Source organism: Rhinatrema bivittatum, chromosome 8 (genome assembly GCF_901001135.1).
Source record: "Rhinatrema bivittatum chromosome 8, aRhiBiv1.1, whole genome shotgun sequence".
NCBI lineage: Eukaryota > Metazoa > Chordata > Amphibia > Gymnophiona > Rhinatrematidae > Rhinatrema > Rhinatrema bivittatum.
Genome location: NC_042622.1, coordinates 200,258,180 through 200,276,560, shown reverse-complemented (window position 1 = coordinate 200,276,560; position 18,381 = coordinate 200,258,180). Strand labels below are relative to the sequence as shown.

The 18,381-nt window shown below is 45.7% G+C and overlaps 1 protein-coding gene across 2 annotated transcripts in view; it reads right to left on the bottom strand.

Annotated features, from left to right (window-relative positions):
- MNT (MAX network transcriptional repressor) overlaps positions 1-4,942 on the bottom strand; it is an 85,914-nt gene extending 80,972 nt beyond the window's left edge. For both annotated transcript variants that reach the window (XM_029613624.1, XM_029613625.1), the window contains exon 1: positions 4,733-4,942. In XM_029613624.1, coding sequence (XP_029469484.1) covers positions 4,733-4,805 — 73 coding nt within the window. In that variant the 5' untranslated portion in view covers positions 4,806-4,942. The remainder of the gene's footprint in view (positions 1-4,732) is intronic.
- Positions 4,943-18,381: the final 13,439 nt, after the last annotated feature.

Genomic DNA, 18,381 nt, shown 5'->3' with positions numbered 1-18,381 from the left:
TAATTGCGTTGGCCTGCGTATCTAATAAAAATCCCCCCACTTATGTGGTAGAGCCGGCATTTGTGCGCACATCCGATTTTATATCATACGCGCATATACACATGTATGTAATGAAATGGCTGTGTCCACTGGCGCGAGTTGCCATACGCACATACATGCAAGTATGCCAACGCGGCTATTTAAATGTCGCTGTCACACTTTTAGAGCATGCAGCAAACACTAAAGGCTGGATTTTAAGAGGCCTGTGCGCGTAAACCCCAGTGTGTGCACACGTGCTGGGCCTCTTCAAAGGGGCGGAGGCCGGCCGGGACAGCAGCCATTAGCCATTGTCCCGGGGAAGCGCGCACCAGCAGGGGCGCGTAAATTACTTCTGCATCCGAGAAGCAGCAATTAATTGGAGCGCACCGGGAGGGAACTGGGGAAGGCGCAATTGCGTCGCCGCGCTGACTTTACATAAATTCACCCCCCCCCCCCTTGCGTGCACCACCTGTACACGCGGCCACCCGATCTTATAATATGCACGCACCGGAATGTTATAAAATCTACCCCTAAATATTCAAAGTGAATCCAACCCAGGTTTTTCACCACCACAAGGCCTACTTTGAATGCTGCCCCTTAAATCCTACAACCAGTCTTTAGTGCTAGATAGTCACGGGCTCAATGGCAAAAAAATCCCAGCAGACTGCACCCTGGACTGCCTTTTTGTCTTCCTACTGGTTTTCCTCACTGTGTAATCCTCCCGTGAGTTTTGTGAAGCCCTCCAAGAAGTCCAGAACCCAAACCTTCTGCTCCCGAAACTCTACAAGCAGCCTCTCCTTGGCCTTCACAGCAACAGAAGCTGCTCCAGTTTTCAAAGATTAAGAATGGCAGGTAAGCTGTACCAGCACAAAGTTAATCGCACAGGAGTTGCAATCAGAGCGCACCGGCAAGGGCGATTTTCTCTCTTTGGAGCTCCCTCGACTGTTGGGAAGGCGGCACCCACAAGATAGCAGAAAGCATTACCCGTATACATTTTTATGCAGACCATAATTAGCACTTTTTAATTGCTTGCCATTATGTTATGTCGCATGGCATTCAAACTCAAGGTGCACTACCTTTAAATGAGCATGAGTTCTAAATCTCACTTGCAAAACATTAAGATAATTTAACTGTTCTAGAGATTTTGTAGCATACCAAAAATAGTCCCCCCCCCAAAAATCAAATACATGGGATATTCGATACTGTCTAAACACCAAGTTTCACTTTCTCTTCCTGATTTTCTTGCAATAAGTATCAAGATTCTCTGGGCTAACAATCTGTGCTGGGCAGAATAAGGCCCTGCCAAAATTAATTAGGAAGGAAGTTCCTTGCCAGGTTCTGCTGGCATCAGACATATTGGTTCCCACTATAACAGCTGCCAGGCAGGTTCCCATTTCATAGCTCTGAGCCCACTATGGATTCCTATACATCACAAGGCAAATGCAAGACTGGCATAGAGCAGGAGCAAATTCTCACAGAATAAGATCCAGCAGGGTGGGCTAGACATGTGTGAGGCAGCAATTTTCTGAATGCCCTTGTCGATATATTCCCTGCTTTCCTCCAGGTCTTCAACCATCCTTAATGTCTACTTTAAACAAGTCTTGATGTCATCAAGTCTTCCTATACCTGACAGATGCCACTATGGAATACATCTGCTGCCTCAATGCAAAGACACAAACAAGTTCCCATTATGGGTTTCATCTCAGCCCTAATTGTCTAAAGGTTTGCTCTCATCCATAGGGCAAAAGTCCTTGAAAAATGAACTTTACAGCATCTGTGACTGAAGTCTGTGCTCTTCCCACCCCACCCAGGAACCAAAGTCAGAATTATTTTGATAAATTGTATTTTTGCGGACAGTCTTGAGTTCTCTCTTTCTGCATAGGGTATCTGAGGATACAGTTCTTTTAGACCAGGATTCATTTACTACCTGAACACAAACTGGGTCTGGAGAAACCAACTTGGAATATACATTAGCTAGCTGGAACCAGAGATGTGCTACCATGTCCTCCTCAGAGGGCCCTCGCCAGCTCTGCTTCACTCAGCGAGTTCAGAAAATAATTTTAAAAGGGGCTCCAAAAGCATCCCTGGCTTGAAGTGGATTTCCTCCCTCACGATACAGAGACATATAATCAGGCTACCCAAGGAATCAAGTCAGTAGTTTCCTGGTTCCTGAATTACAGGGAGGCAGGAAAGCAGCTGACAAGTTGGGTTTTTTTTTTCAGACAACACATTTGCAACATCTCGGATGGAAATTACTGGTAAATGAAATAGTGTAGTGTAAGACAACAGACGATAGTCCATAGCGCTGTATAATTATTGCACTTCTACAACTCACTGTAATCAGCTTGCTGGTGAGCTATTTATTGAACAATGCTACTGTTACTCACACAGATCAAAACGAGACACAAAGGCACCCCCCTCCCCCACCCCACACACGTTTCAATTTTGTACAAAGAAGAGCCCTAGAAGGAAACACTGCCAGACGAACTGCTGCACACATCAAGATTGCAAGTGATTATTTTATTGTATTCATGTGACCATAGCTACAGCTGGGGGAGGGATATTTCTATGGCCTTTTAAACTGCAAGGGCTATATAGTATCTCCAAAAAGAAAGAGAGCTCACAATCCACCAATGCCAGCCATTTACCCACAGACTAGAACCACTACATAAGTGCACCAGGGCATCCCCTTAGATGACAGCTCTCTGTCACACGTGCTAGAATTGTGCATACTGGGCCACATGTATGCCCTCAGGTAAAATTGTACCTAGGGTGGTGCATAGCCCAAGGGGCGGTGAGGGGGGCTAAATATCTCCAATTCCTGCAACTATATTCGACGTTAGTTTGATATACAGAAACACAGTGAGACAAAGTGAAGGAAAAGCCATTACTTCAGCTTTTGGTTTCACTTTATAATGATGTGACTAGCCATTGCCTCAGACAGTAGGCCAGATCTAGACAGTCGCTTTACATTTTTTGACGGGTGGGGGGAGTAACAATTTTTTTACTGGTCTATTTTGGAGTAGCAACTGTGAACTATAATGCTCCATCACCCCACGTAATACTGTTCAGCTAATGTGAAGGTCTGTGATTGTCCTATGATCCTCCGATACAATCTTGGAATATGTAATCCTTGCATTTATTTTCTCTAGTATTCTTAACTACTGGCAGAAGACCCTCCCTTCATAGATTCTACCCCATCTGCTGCCAAAAATGTTCTTCCAAGTTCCTAATTTGCCAAGCTGGCTCGCCAAAACTACGGCTCAAAACGACTCCTAAAATCAATAGCAGACTATACGGTACCAATAAAGACTGTACAGTATAGCCGCCCTATATTACAAAGCCTCCCAGTATCCACTGGATATGATTTTCTCCAATGAATAGAGAAAATAATTATTTAAAGAAACAGCCTGGGATTCATTAACAACATCATCAGAACTTCCGAAGGATAATAGTAAAGGAGGACAAATTCTGATCCAGACAGGCAATCCCCGCTGCAGACATCCCCGGCGACTGACTTCTGCCGCGTGCAAGAAAAGCGCCCGCGCCACCCAGCCCGGACTAACATGCAGCAGCGAGGGAGGAGTTAAGCATCAGCCAGCCAGGCCCGGCGCTGCCCGGGAGGCTCCCTGACGCACGTGGGAGACGGGGGCGGGCTCCTACACGTCACCCACCCCTCTGCAAGAAAACACCGCCCACCCCTCCAAAAAAGGAACGCACGTACAACCCGTCCTGGCGTTCTGCCCCGCCCCGGATCACGAGAGTTGCACAGGCACGTCCCACGCCCGCGCCTTTTTACATCCCCGTTTCTCCTTTGAAAAAAAAAAAAAAAAAAAAGTCGACCCAAAAATAAAAACGTTTTTTTATATTTTCCCCCGGTAATTTTCAGGGAGGGAGCTGAAAGAAAAAGGAGAACATGGGGAACGTGTCATATGACACCCTGGATAGCACGTCATTATATGTAAAAGCAATCCTCGGCGTTCCTGCGGCAGCTGGAGTGCCGCCACCGCCCTAGACTTGACATCCAGGAGGAATTTTTTTTTTATACGGAAATTGCTAAATAAAATAGAGGCAGTCTGGAAACGTGAATATAGGCGCTGTTTCTGCTATACTTAATAGAGGAGTTTCATCGGTATGTGCAGCTTTCAGATCTCACATGACAGTTTTAAGACATAAAAAAACTGGCTTTGGATTTTCATGCTCCATTCAATACAAATTTTTTTTTTCCGATTTAAAGACAGCAAGCCACAGAAAACCAAACAAGGGGAAAAAGTGTTCTGCAGATCAACACAGTAGGGCAACCAACAATATAGTGAAAGAAGGAATACTGGTGTTTCCCAGATTATGCTGTGAAACCAAAGATCTGCAAAAGAGAAAACACCGCTGGCAAGAAATCACATCAACCTACTCATACGGAAACGTGACTAGAAGAACTATGGGGGGGAGGGGGCTATTCTGTTTTAACACCGGTCTATATCCGCAGTGCTCGATCACATTTCACTTTGAAAATCATGCAGTTGGCAAAACCTTGCCATAAGATCATAAACCCAGAGACACAAGAGTAGCAAAGGCAGCACACAGACACTAAACAAACCTGCACCCATTCTTGCAACAATAAAAAAAATAGATAGATATCCTGCAAATTCCCGTTCTTCGAAAATGGTGCCCTGTATCTTTAAACGGCATAATTTCGATTTTACATGCTGCCCCTTACCACGTGCTTTCTGTTGTTGCTGGGCTTGCCATTCCAAGAACATAGCTGCTTCTAAAAGCGTCTCCAGGCTCATCTCCTTCACTTGTTCTTCCGATCCCAAATCCTGGAAATATAAAAAGGGGAGTCTTTCGTGCCTTCTGCCTTAAGTGGAGGCGGGGGAGGGAAGAAAAAAAAAAGCAATTCCCCCCCGGTCCCCCGCCGTATCGTCCAGACAAGAAAAAGGTTGCAACAAGATGGCGATGAGTAACAGAAACACAACAAGAAAAAAGGGACCAGCACTGCCCTCAGCTACTACAGTGCTGCAAACAAAACCCGGCCTGGAAGTTTCGAAATGGCCGCATGGGACTCTTACATGTTTCAGAGAGGTAGAATGCAATGATTGCTGTGGATTCATTGAGTCTACACATGCAAAAAGAACGATACTGAAATTGGGTAAAAATAAGAACAAAATATTTAAGTTATAATGTTCCAGTGACAGCCTATAGGGGGAAGAATTAATCCTTATGTAATTTTATAGGCTGGGGCAATTCTTTATGCTCTCAGATGTTGATCAAGTCATTGAAGCGGAAAGAGGGCTATGTCTGCACCTTTCCTTACTTTGATTTTTATAATCGCATGTAACCGTGTTTTTTTTCTTTTTTTACAGGTTGCAAAAGAGAACATTTCCATCACGCATTGCGTGAACCAAGCAGCATACAGGGTTGTGCAGAAGAGGAAGTGTATACCTACATACAGTTGCCTCATATACGTTAAATAAAACACGCGTGGCGACCGTGTTGGTCCACTTGCCTGTTAAGAAAAGACAGTCAAATTGCATATAGAGAAAGAACTGCTCGGCTAATTAACGTTACGCAGCCTAATGAGATTAAAATATCTGCTTGATCCCCGTGAGCACTGCTGTTCCGTAAGAAATTGTCTAGTGTAAGCCATGGTGGGTGTATAGTTCTGTGCTATTATACTGCATTAGTGAGGTTTGTACGCGGTTGTAGTTTTCTTGTATGATCGAGCTTTACTAGGACAAGTACGATCCATCTGGGCAGGGGGACTATGCTCTGCGCCATGTTTTTTGGGCGTCCCTCCCCCCCACAGTGCCTTTGCATCTTATTAAAATATGTCATGCGCTCCCCAACCAATCAGTTTCCAGAACAACAAGGCATGGAGCAGCTCCACATGGACACCCAGTGCCGTCTGACTCAGACATTCTGCCATTTAAAGGGCCAACGACTCGGGAATTCCCTCATTCCCCCCCCCCCCCCCCATGCTTCTCCCTGCTAGGACACGTTGCGCCCTCCCGGCCGCTTCCCGCCTACGAACCCGGGAGGGTTTACAGTGCCCTCATTAAAATAATATAATTAATAAGCAAAACAAGAATGGACCTCAGGCACTAAAAATGAGAAGTTGCAAGCCGGGGAGGCGGATCGGAAGCAGGGTCCTCTCTACGCAACTTTGTGCCAAAAAAATGTGCATTAAACTTGATTGGGCTGTCAGCCGATAGTCTGATGCAGGGTCTTTGTGTGGGGTAGGGGCGGGATTTTTTTTTTGGGGGGGGGAGGAGAAATGCCATTGAGATTTGAGGGGAGGTCGGGGATCGGCCCTGGAGTCTTCTTTTCCGCATTTACTCGCGCAGCAGAAAAGGACGTGGGCGAATCGCCCTGCAGAGTTTAATCTTTCACAATAGACGGGGTAGGGGGGGGAAAAAAACAACGTGGAGGAGGGGTGGGGCCCGGAAAGGGGCGGGGTTACACAAGCGCCTGATGCAGAGGAAAGGGGCGGAGCCATCCACGGTCACCTTAGGAACTGGGCTTGCTCGGTCTAGTCGCGACTTGTGCAGGCACGCGGGGCTCCTTAAAGCGGCAGCGCTCGTCGGCAGACACGTGTAGAGCTCTGGCCGGGGGGGGGGGGCAGGGGAACGCCCCCCATAACTCCCTCCCCCTCAATCTGAGGCTGCGCACATCCCCCAACACTTTGTCTTACGTCAGTGCAGTTTCTTGAGATTCAGAATAATAAGGGAGTAGAGCCAGAAATGATCACGGAGCGTTCAAAAATCATTTCCGATCAGTAATTAAATACAAATCCGAATGGAAGCTTTTGAATTTTAATGATTCTGCTTTTACCGCTAATAATTTTTTTTTGGTACTGCTACAACCTAAATGCTGTAGTTAGCGTAAAATAACCACGTCTATACAGCGCTATAATTTGTACAGATCTAATACGCTGATCTAATAATGTACATGCCAGTTGTTCCAAGCTATTACACAGGAGCGGTCTTTATATATTTTATGCCAGTTGTGTCAAAGAAAAATAATGCAGAAATGCAGAGGGCAATGCTGCAGCCGGCTGCAAGCTTATCGCTGGACGGCTTGTATGCAGAGAGCTTGCTGCTGTTCCTACCCCCGTGTCACACATCTAAGCATGGGTTGCTTACCATAGCAACAAGAATCTGTAGATAATAGAAGGGCTGATGTAATAAGTTGGGCTGCCTAGAGTGTAATGTTTAACCTGCACATGCAACTGAGTGCTCACTTTTATGTGCACAAAATTTACTGGCCATGCAATAGGGAGTTTTGCACACAAAAATGTGTTCACAACAATGTGCTATAGTTAGAGCCTTCTATGCAAATCTCACGCTAATAATGATATTAGCTGTTAGCCTCTAATGCAGAGAAGTATGCTGGAAACATAACTCCTAATTCAGGCAGTGTAAAGTTTTCAGGACTAATGTTAGTCTATGGGCGGAAGCTAGAATTCCGGTGCCAGGACCTGTACAGTATATTCAAAGCGGTTTTCTGCATATAAAATATGGTTTATGTCCAGAGAAGGGCGACCAAAAAGGTGGAGGGTCTTCATCGAATGACTTATGAGGAGAGATTGAAGAATCTAAATATGTACACCCTGGAGGAAAGGAGGAACAGGGGTGATATGATACAGACTTTCAGATACTTGAAAGGTTTTAATGATCCAAAGTCAACGACAAATATTTTCCGTTGGAAAAAAATCAGCAGAACCAAGGGTCATAACTTAAAACTCCAGGGAGGAAGACTCAGAACCATTGTCAGGAAGTCTTTCTTCACGGAGAGGGTTGTGGATGCCTGGAACGCCCTTCCGGAGGAAGTGGTGAGGACCAAATCTGTGAAGGATTTCAAAACGGCATGGGATAAACGCTGTGGATCCATAAAGTCTTGAGGATGTGAATGAAATAAAATGAAGAAAAGAGGATGGGGGTGGCTTGCAGGAATGATGGCTACTACCCTTATTCAATAAACATTAACAAGGTTAATGCAAACTCCAACATTGCTCTATGCTTCAACGGCAAGAGGAAATGTGGGAAAAAAGATCTGCATTCACAAATAAGCGTGGGAGTAGCTTGCTTGTTGTGGCAGTTACTACCCCAAACCAAATTAGCCTGATGCTTCACTTTCATTGCATATCCAAGCAGTTCTCTGCTTCAGTTGCAGGGGGGACGAAGAAAAGAGGATTTATATTCAAACAACCAACAAGGACTAAATCGCACAGGCTGGGAAAAAACAAATAAGGGTGGGAGTAGCTTGCTTGTTGCGGTGGTTACTACCCTGAACCAATCAAGCCTGATACTTCACTTTGAATACATATACAGCACAGTTCACTGCTTCAACGGCAGGAGGGATTGAAGAAAAGAGGATTTATATTCAGACAACAACCAACAAGGACTAAACTGCACAGGCTGGGTAAACAAATAGGCGTGGGAGTAGCTTATTGCGGCGGTTGCCACCCCTGGCCACATTGATGCAGCTCCGGCACTGCTCTCTACATCAATGGCGGGGGTGAAAGGAAATTGGAACCAAAAAGTTACCAATAAGGTCCCTGACCTCAGCGGTCAGAGTAACAGATAAGTATGAGAAAAATAAGTGCGAAAGCTTGCTGGGCAGACTGGATGGGCCATTTGGTCTTCTTCTGCTGTCATTTCTATGTTTCTATGTGCACAACATATCTCTTGCTTAAAAAAAGTTTTGTATGCATAAATCATATTTTATGTATAGAAAAGTATAGTTTATGTGCACAAGTTGTTTTCTCAAATAAAATCTAATCACACAAAAATGATTTTTGTGCAGAAGGTATTTTTGGCACACATGACATATGTTCATCAATCATGTTTTTATGTGCACTAAGAATTTTCTTTACACGCATTTTTTAAATTCTGTACATTTTAAAAAATTCAAGTATGCGCGTTAAGAATGTGCGCTGTTATTCAGCTTACAATTTTAATGCTCATTTTATTACATTGGCCTCTCAGGAGTTTGTAATTTAGTCCTTTCTGATTTCAGATACAATATGAACTTCTATGGATTCTTGCTACCACGTTTTTTGGGGGGGGGGGGGGGGGGTTATTGTTTGATTCATTTTTTTCTCACAAATGAAAAGGATTCAAACAATCCATGAACTGAAATTCGTGGAAAGAATACTCCCGAAAATGTAACAAAAATTATTTTTTTTCCTTCTGCATATCCCTAATGGGGGTAAACCTGTATGTAGCAGTAGTTACTGCCATAAAAAAAGAAAAAATTAAACTTGCTGGGGGCACTAAATGGACCACTTGGGTCTTTTTCTGCCATTATTTACTATCAGGCCAATACAGTAAAGCGCGGCCAAGGTTACCCTGCTTCTAACCCGCTTTCTACTCACAATTTGGCCGCGTTAGTCCAACCTGCGATTCACTATCCCTTTTAACCCATCCTTACCGCCTCTTTAAATCAACGGGTAACCCTTTCCGCCCACGGCATGTATATGAGATGTAAACGATCGGATTAGCTATTCTCTCCCATACAGTAACGCGCGCCCCGATTATCGCTTTTTAAACCTGCAATTGTGCCGTGCGTTTAACCTGCTAATTTACCGCCTACCCCTACCCCTGCGTTAGTGTGGAGCGTCAGGCAAGCCGAGACGAAATTTCACGGGCCACGGAGCAGCCCCGGCCAGCCCCGCTTCACTGCCTGACCCCCTAACTCTCCGGGACAAGACCGAAGTGAATCGGGCAAACTTTCCACCAGCCCCCGCTCACCTGCCCTGGCCACGTCCATCTCCCGTGCTGACAGCTCCGGAGCAGCCCCAGTCCTCTCTCCCCTCCTCCCGGGGACAGCCGGCGGCGACAGTGGGCGCTCCCCATGGCTCCCTATTCTCTAAAAGGTAATGTGCATGCCGTGACCTCGGACGTCGCACGCCGTGAACTCGGACGTCCAGCCGGGTGCTCAGGTCACGGCGTGCACTCATTACCTTTTAGAGAATAGGGAGCCATGGGGAGTGCCCGCTCTCGCCGCCGGCTGTCCCCAGGAGGAGGGGAGAGAGGACTCGGGCTGCTCTGGAGGTGTCGGCGCGGGAGATGGACGCGGCCAGGGCAGGTGAGCGGGGGCTGGCGGAAAGTTTGGGGGGAGTTAGGGAGTCAGTCAGCCCTTCTCCTGTATCCACTTCCTGGTACCTGACATTTCAAATGACATTTGAAATGACAGGTACCAGCGCACCCAGGATACTGTATAGGCGCTGTATAGCGCCTATACAGTAAAATGGATTGCGCTTCATGGACGCTCGTTGGATGCGGCTTGCATTTGCATGCCATTTAAATAGAGTATCGAGCGGTATGTGATCCAGAGTGTGCGTGCGGCAAACGCAGGTGCGCCCGGCACTAACACACCTCTTTCTACCGCACCTTACTGTATTGGCCTGTATATTATTATGTAAATGTTTAGGAAATATTTATATGTACACTTATAGGCAATAAGAGTGCCCCTGAATATAAGCAAAATTATGGGGGCGTCCTAATGTGTGTTCCTAGCTGTATGTGGTCCCTGAGGATGACATGCCTACTAATTATTAGTGATGATATTCAGAGTGGTAAAGGTATTGCATTGCAAACTGCCTCAGTTCTACAAGAACATCAGCAAGCTCATTGTTGCTGATTTGATCTTATAATGGGGGCACATGTGAATCATACTGGTGAGCCATTAGCCAAAGAAAGCCTGGGCATTGCTGCCCAGGCTGGATGCGAAGAAGGGTCAAGATGAAGCTGAAGACATTCGTCTCCTCTGACTGTGCTTGTAAGGACCAGCTAAAGACCTGACTTTTCATAGTAATGGTGACCATGAGGGTGCGTATATCAGTCAGACTCTTCATGGCTATCCAAGCCAGAAAAGTCATTACTAAAACCAGCATTTATAGGAACTTCCCAGGTTCTTGTGGCTTGGTTTGGCCTCTGTCGGAAACAGGATGCTGGGCTTGATGGACCCTTGGTCTGCTCCAGCATGGCAATTTCTTATGTTCTTATGTAACACTGGGGCCTAGCCAAAAAGGATTCTTTCCTGTGCTGCACCTATGGACAAAAATAATCTTTATTGAAAAAGCTCAATTTCAAATTTTAGAATTGTCTAAAAATTTATTTTTTTTTACAGAAAGTGTAATTGGCATGTTATGGGGTAGAAAACCTACCCCTGCCTCCCTCTGCACGCGCCGAGCGTAAGTCCCGGGGCTTGAAACAATGGGCATTTCGGGGGCAGGGCCGTGGGCGGGGTACCGGCCTGGGGGCGTTCCGAGGGTGGGGTGCCAGCCCGGGGGGCGTTCCGGGGGCGGGACCGAGGCCTCCGGAACAGCCACCAGGCCAGGGGATGGAGAGCTGGCGCGTGCTAGTTACGCCTGCCCAGAGGCAGGCGTAACTTCTCCAACAAAGTCAGGGGGGTTTTAGTTAGGGCTGGGGGGCGGGTTAGATAGGGAAAGGGAGGGGAAGGTGCGGGGGGGCGGAGGGAATGGAGGAAGGCTGCTCGGCTCAGTGCGCGCAACTTGCACAATTGTGCACCCCCTTGCACGCGCCGACCCTGGATTTTATAACATGCGCGCGGCTGCGTGAACATGTTATAAAATCGGGCGTAGATTTGTTCGCGCCGGGTTGCGCGAACAAATCTATGCCCACGCACATGTTATAAAATCTGGCTCTATGTGTCTAAGGCAGGGGTAGGTCACTCCGGTCCTGAAGTGCCACAAACAGGTCTTGTTTTCTGGATATCAACAATGAATATGCATGAAATAGATTTGAATGTACTGCCTCCATTGTATGCACATATATCTATGCATATTCATCATAGATGTCCTGAAAACCTGAATCTGTTTGTGGCACTTCAGGATCAGAACTGCCTACTCCTGGTTGGAGGGAACAAACAAAACTGGCAGGATTTTCAGAACTCTGCCCAATTTACACTAACATAGCGTCGTCACAGACATCACAGAGGGTTTTCTCTGACATCATCAGGCAACTCAGAATTTCTTTGGAATCCTGGCAAGTTCAAAAGTTTCCAGGTGTATTCTTAACTCCTATCTGATCAGTTTTCATAAACATGGAATGTTTTATTCATTATTCTTTGCAGATGCACATATCTGTACCAGCATACCTTGTTATGGTAGCTTCTGAAGTGTATGGACAAACTGACAGCTGACTCTGTAATTCATAGGAGAGCTAATTACCATGCAACCAAAGTTGTCCACGAGTTCCTTTTTTAAGATTATTTTCCTTTATGGAAACTGGCCCTGTAAGATCATTGTGTCTGTGTCTTTGCTCTCCTAAGAGGTTTTGAGCAGTACATCTAATGTCATTCTAATTTATGCCACAGATACTATAGTTTTGTTTAGTTGTACTAACGAAGTGGGGTATACATTTCAATAAATAAAGGAATTAGAACACCCAGTTACACCTCCCCACACACACACACACCTTACACTTTTTATATGCCCTCAAGGCCCCCAACACTTAGAATCTCGTCTTATTATTTCCTAAACGGGAAACAGGCCAGGTCAGTTTACTGTAGCTGAAATCTCAGAGAGGTCAAAAGACATTGTGATGTCATCAAGCATTTGTAAAGCTGCCTTTCCATTGGTTGTCACTGAGCTTTTTTTTTAACATTGCCATTGGTTAGTGCCTGTGGTCACCAGCTGACTCCATTTCTTGCCTCATTTCATAGAAGGGGAAAAAATGGTGTGCTTATTACACAGAAAAATTAAAAAAAAATTCTTCTCATAATCTTGTTCAAATTTCTGCATCAAAGAAGGAAAAATGTTCACCTAAACTCCTCACTTTCCAGTCACTGGATGGATCCAGTTTTTGTTTTACCCCAAACTACAAGTCTATATATACAGTGGGTTAAAACCAGGACTGCTTCACTGTCCCTCCCCCCACCCCCAAACATGAAGCTATATGGTCACCTTATTTATAAATAATTATAACTCTCATAGAGCTGTAAGACTACAGAGTTACCTTCCAGCAGTGGCTGCTAAGATGTAAGAATGAGTAAGCAATTTACTTCTGCAATCCTTCCTGCAGGAAGAGGAAGAGGCAGGCAGGCAGGCAGCTGACCTGGGCTGACGCGGCAGTGAGTCTATAGCCGTGGAATATGAATGCAGAAGACTGTCAGCTTATCAAAATCTCCTGCTCCACCAATTAGGGCAATGATGGCTAAGTCCTTACGTTGAAATCCTCGACCCAGTGTGTGGCAGCAGTAAAAAAAAAAAAAAAAAGCAAATAGAATATTAGGAATGATCCAAAAAGGAATGGAGAATAAAACAGAAGATATTGGCTCTGTATCATAAGTGGGGGTAGAATGGGTAAATAAAGGACAATATTTATACTTTCAAATAATACTAAAACAAGGGGACACTCCATGAAACTAAAACTCAGAAGATTTAAAACATTTTAGACAGTACTTTTTGACTCGGGGTACAATCAGGCTGTGGAATCTGTTGCCAGTGGACACGGTCAATGTGACTAGCATAGTAAAATTTAAAAGAGGTTTGGAGGAAAAGCCCATAAAACATTATTAGCCAGGTAGATGAAAGAAAACCATCGCTATCCCTGGCAGCAAGTAACAGTAAATATTTGGAATCCGCCAGTTACTTGTGACCCAGACTGGCTACTGTCAGAGCCAGGGTACTAGGTTCGATGACCCTTGGTCTGATCCAGCCCAGCATTTCTTATGTCCCCTTATAACAACAGTAACTGTGGAATAGCAACTGGTATTGCCAGTTGTGATTTGTGCACGGATGATTCTCCTGCAAGGTGTCACTCCTGGGCATGTAAGCCAGTATGGAGCTGTTCTTTGGGCATAGGTTATTCTTCTGCAGAGTCCTGGGATTGTGAGTCCTGTTTATATCCCTGAATTTCGCTGGTTGACTAAGCCCTGGAATTTTGAGTCAACTAATGTTTCATAGTAATGATTGACAGCAGAAAAGGATCAGATGGTCATTCAGTCTTCCCAGCAATTTTCATATGGTAGTATCTGCCACTCCCTGCAGGTTACCCCCATGTTTCTCCCAAGGGTAGTAACTGCCACTCCATGCAATTGTTCCCCAGGCCTTATGATAAGGGTAGTAATATTTACAATCAAAACCAAGCAACTGTCAAACCCATAACAAATTACTGCCAGCAACAATTTTACTGGCTGAGGAGCCTTCCTCATAATTCAGACAATGCTGCTTGATGTTCTTTGCTTTAGGACTTTCATCTTGTGCTTTTCCCCTTATGTCTGTGTGTCAGTACCCCCAGTGCTTCAACGCCCATGTTGTCTGTATCCAGTTTATCCTTCTCCCCCTGTTGAAGTAGAGAATGATGTTGCGGTTGTGTCAAAAGCATCAAGGCTATTGATTGAGGATACTAAACTCCAAGCCTTCTCTTAAGGGTAATAACTGCCGATGAGTGAGGTTATCAAATTTGCAGATGATACAAAATTATTCAGAGTAGTTAAATCACAAGCAGACTGTGATACATTACAGGAGGACCTTGCAAGACTGGAAGATTGGGCGTCCAAATGGCAGATGAATTTTAATGTGGACAAGTGCAAGGTGTTGCACATAGGGAAAAATAACCCTTGCTGTAGTTACACAATGTTAGGTTCCATATTAGGAGCTACCACCCAGGAAAAAGATCTAGGCATCATAGTGGATAATACTTTAAAATCGTTTTCTCAGTGTGCTGCAGCAGTCAAAAAAGCAAACAGAATGTTAGGAATTATTAGGAAGGGAATGGTTAATAAAACGGAAAATGTCATAATGCCTCTGTATCGCTCCATGGTGAGACCGCACCTTGACTACTGTGTACAATTTTGGTCGCCACATCTCAAAAAAGATATAGTTGCCATGGAGAAGGTACAGAAAAGGGCAAGCAAAATGATAAGGGGAATGGAACAGCTCCCCTATGAGGAAAGGCTGAAGAGGTTAGGGCTGTTCAGCTTGGAGAAGAGACGGCTGAGGAGGCATATGATAGAGGTCTTTAAGATCATGAAAGGTCTTGAATGAGTAGATGTGAATCGGTTATTTACACTTTCGAATAATGGAAGGACTAGGGAGCATTCCATGAAGTTAGCAAGTAGCACATTTAAGACTAATCAGAGAAAATTCTTTTTCACTCAACGCACAATAAAGCTCTGGAATTTGTTGCCAGAGGATGTGGTTAGAGCAGTTAGTGTAGCTGGGTTCAAAAAAGGTTTGGATAAGTTCTTGGAGGAGAAGTCCATTAATGGCTATTAATCAATTATACTTAGGGAATAGCCACTGCTATTAATTGCATCAGTAGCAGGGGATCTTCTTAGTGTTTGGGTAATTGCCAGGTTCTTATAGCCTGGATTGGCCTCTGTTGGAAACAGGATGCTGGGCTTGATGGACGCTTGGTCTGACAAAGCATGGCAATTTCTTATGTTCTTATGCAGGTTACCCCCATGCATCCTCTTCTTCTTTCCCATCCTCCAGCCTTTAGGGATCCACAGTGTTTATCCCACGCCCCTTTGAATTCATTGACTGTTTTCTTCTTCACCACCTCCGGAAGAGCATTCCAAGCATCCACCACCCTTCTCCATGAAGAAATATTTCCTGATGGTTCTGAGTCATCCCCCTGGAGTTTCATTTTGTGATCCCTAGTCCTACTGTTTCTTTTTCGACGGAAAAGGTTTAAAGTTTGTCATCATTAAAACCTTTTAGGTATCATATCTCCCCTGTACCTCCTCTCTTCCATGATATATTTATTTAGATCCTTAAGTCTCTCCTCTTAAGTCTTCCGATGCAGACCCCACACCATTTTGGTCACACTTCTCTGTACCACCTCCATCCTGTCTCTGTCTCTTTGTAGATATGGTCTCCAGAACTGAACACAGTATTCCAGCTGAGGCCTCACCAAGGACCTGTACAAGGATATCACCACCTCCTTTTTCTTACTGCATCCTTTTGGCTTTAGCTATCAAATTGTCACATTGCTTCACCGTGTTCAGATCGCCAGATACTATTACCCCAAGGTCTCTCCCTTGGTCTGTACACATCAGTGTTTCACTCCCCATCACATACAGCTCTTTTGGATTACCACACCCCAGATGCATGACTGCACTTCTTGGCATTGAATACTAGCTGACAAATCTTTGACCACTCTTCAAGCTTTCTTAAATTATTTTTTATTCTCTCTGCTCCTTCAGGCGTGTCCACTCTGTTGCAGATCTTAGTATCATCCACAAACAGACAAACTTTGCCTACTAGCCCTTCCATAATGTCACTCACAAAGATATTGAACAGAACCGGTCCCAAACAGATTCCTATGGCACTCCACTTAACATGGTTCTCTCTTCAGAGTATGTTCCTTTTATCATTACATGCTGTCTCCTATTACTAATCCACGCCACCACCTTGGTGCTCACTCCCAAGCTTCTCATTTTATTCACAAGCCTTCTATGCGGGACTACATCAAAAACTTTGCTGAAATCCAAGTAGATCACATCGAGTTCTCTTTCTTAATCCAATTTTCTAGTCACTCAAACAAAAAACATCAATAAGATTGGTCTGGCAGGACCTGTCCTTAGTGAATCCATGCTGCCTCAGATCCTGCAAGCCACCTGATTGTAGATAGTTCACTATCCTTTCCTTCAGCAGAGTCTCCATTAATTTTCCCACCTCCAAGGTGATGCTAACTGGCCTGTAGTTTCCAGCCTCCTCTCTGCTATCACCCTTGTGAAGAGGGTCCTGTTGCACTCGCCACTTGAAGGGTTCTTCCCGCAAGCAACCTCTCTCACCTCACTAGGCCAATGCTGGTCCTGCTGCCTTCCATGGCTGTGGACTGCTGCTATCGGCTGTTGCTGTGCAGCCCAGATGCCTCCGACGCCGCTGTCCATACCGCAGCCCGCTGCCACTGCTATCTGCTGGGTGTGTTCTGGCTCTGGTCTCCTATGCGGCAGAAGAGCCACCGTTGCTGCCGCTTGCCGGCCCTGCAATTCCCGCGGCAGGGGAAGCCACTGCCGACCCTGCCTCCCCGTGCAGCAGGGGAGCTGCTGCTGATTCTCTTCTCCTCACGGCAAGGATGCCACCAGCGATGCTGCTGTCTCCACCTATCATCGGGCTCCTGCATAGGCCCACATGCATGCCTCTCTTTAACATTTAAAGGGCCAACGGCGGGTAAAGCCCTGCGGTCCAACTGATGATGTCATCACCTTGTCGCTCCAATAGCCCTATAAAAGGGCTAAGCTTCCACTCTTTGGGGCCTTCGCATGGATCCTCACAGTTGTCTGTGCTTCCTTCATCATGCAAGGTTCTCTGTGATCTTCGCCTGACTTGATGGTCTACATGCTAGATGTTCCTGGTCTCATGTGAATGTTCCTAGTCTTGTTCTTCATTGGAGCTCCTTCGTCATCTCTCCAGTGACCCTGTTTCATGTTCCTGATGTTCCTTGTTCTTGATGTTCCAAGTTCCTGATGTTCCAGTCCTGGTCCTGATGTTCCAGCTTCCGGCTCTTCGTCCTACTTCCAGGTTTCCTTCTCGTCCACCTTCCTGGCGTGCCACTGTCGTGGTCCGTGACCAGTCCATGAGGGGCTGAGTAAGGCGCTTCATGGCACAAGGCCTGTATTCATTTCTGCAGCGCAGGTCTCCTGAAAGGCTCTTGCTTTTAACGCCGAGGTCTGTTCCTGAATCCTGAGTCTTGAATCCTTAAGTCCTGTTCCTGGTCTTCGGAGTTCCTTGTTCCTGCTTCCATCCATGTTCTAGACTCAAGCCAGAGCCTGCTCCGCTCAGCGTGGTCTGCGACCAGCCACAGTCGGCTGTGTAGGGCACGCTTTGGTGCAGGCCTCTTCTGAATCTTTGTCATGTTTCCAGCTTCAAGTCTCCATCTTGTTATGATTTGACTATTAACTTGTCTTTGATTAGACTAGTATATTATTGTATACAACTGTATTCTATGTACACCGTTGTGATGGTTGAATAACTGATGTGACGGTATATAAAAACCAAATAAACTGTAAACTATCTTCTTGTCTGGAGTCTGCTTTGCTTCTGGTGTGGTCTGCACCCAGCCATGGGTGGCTGTGTAGGGCACGCTGTGATGCAGTACTCACCCCATACTAGTGCCTGAATCCGAATCTGAGTCTTCCAAGTTCCTCGAGTCTTCGTCTAAGTCTTCCAAGTTCCTCAAGTCCTCGTCTGAGCCTCCCAAGATCTTCAGTTCCATGTCTCATCATGTACCTGCCCTCAGCCTCCGTCTGGCCTCACGCACTCGTCGTTCCCAAGCGGCGGGTCCGGAAGGGATACCGAGTGGCCGGAGGGCTACTCTTGAGACCAGCATTGCGTTGCTGGGTCTCACCTGTGCGTGCAGGTCCAGTGGAGGTCTGAGCCTGCCTTGT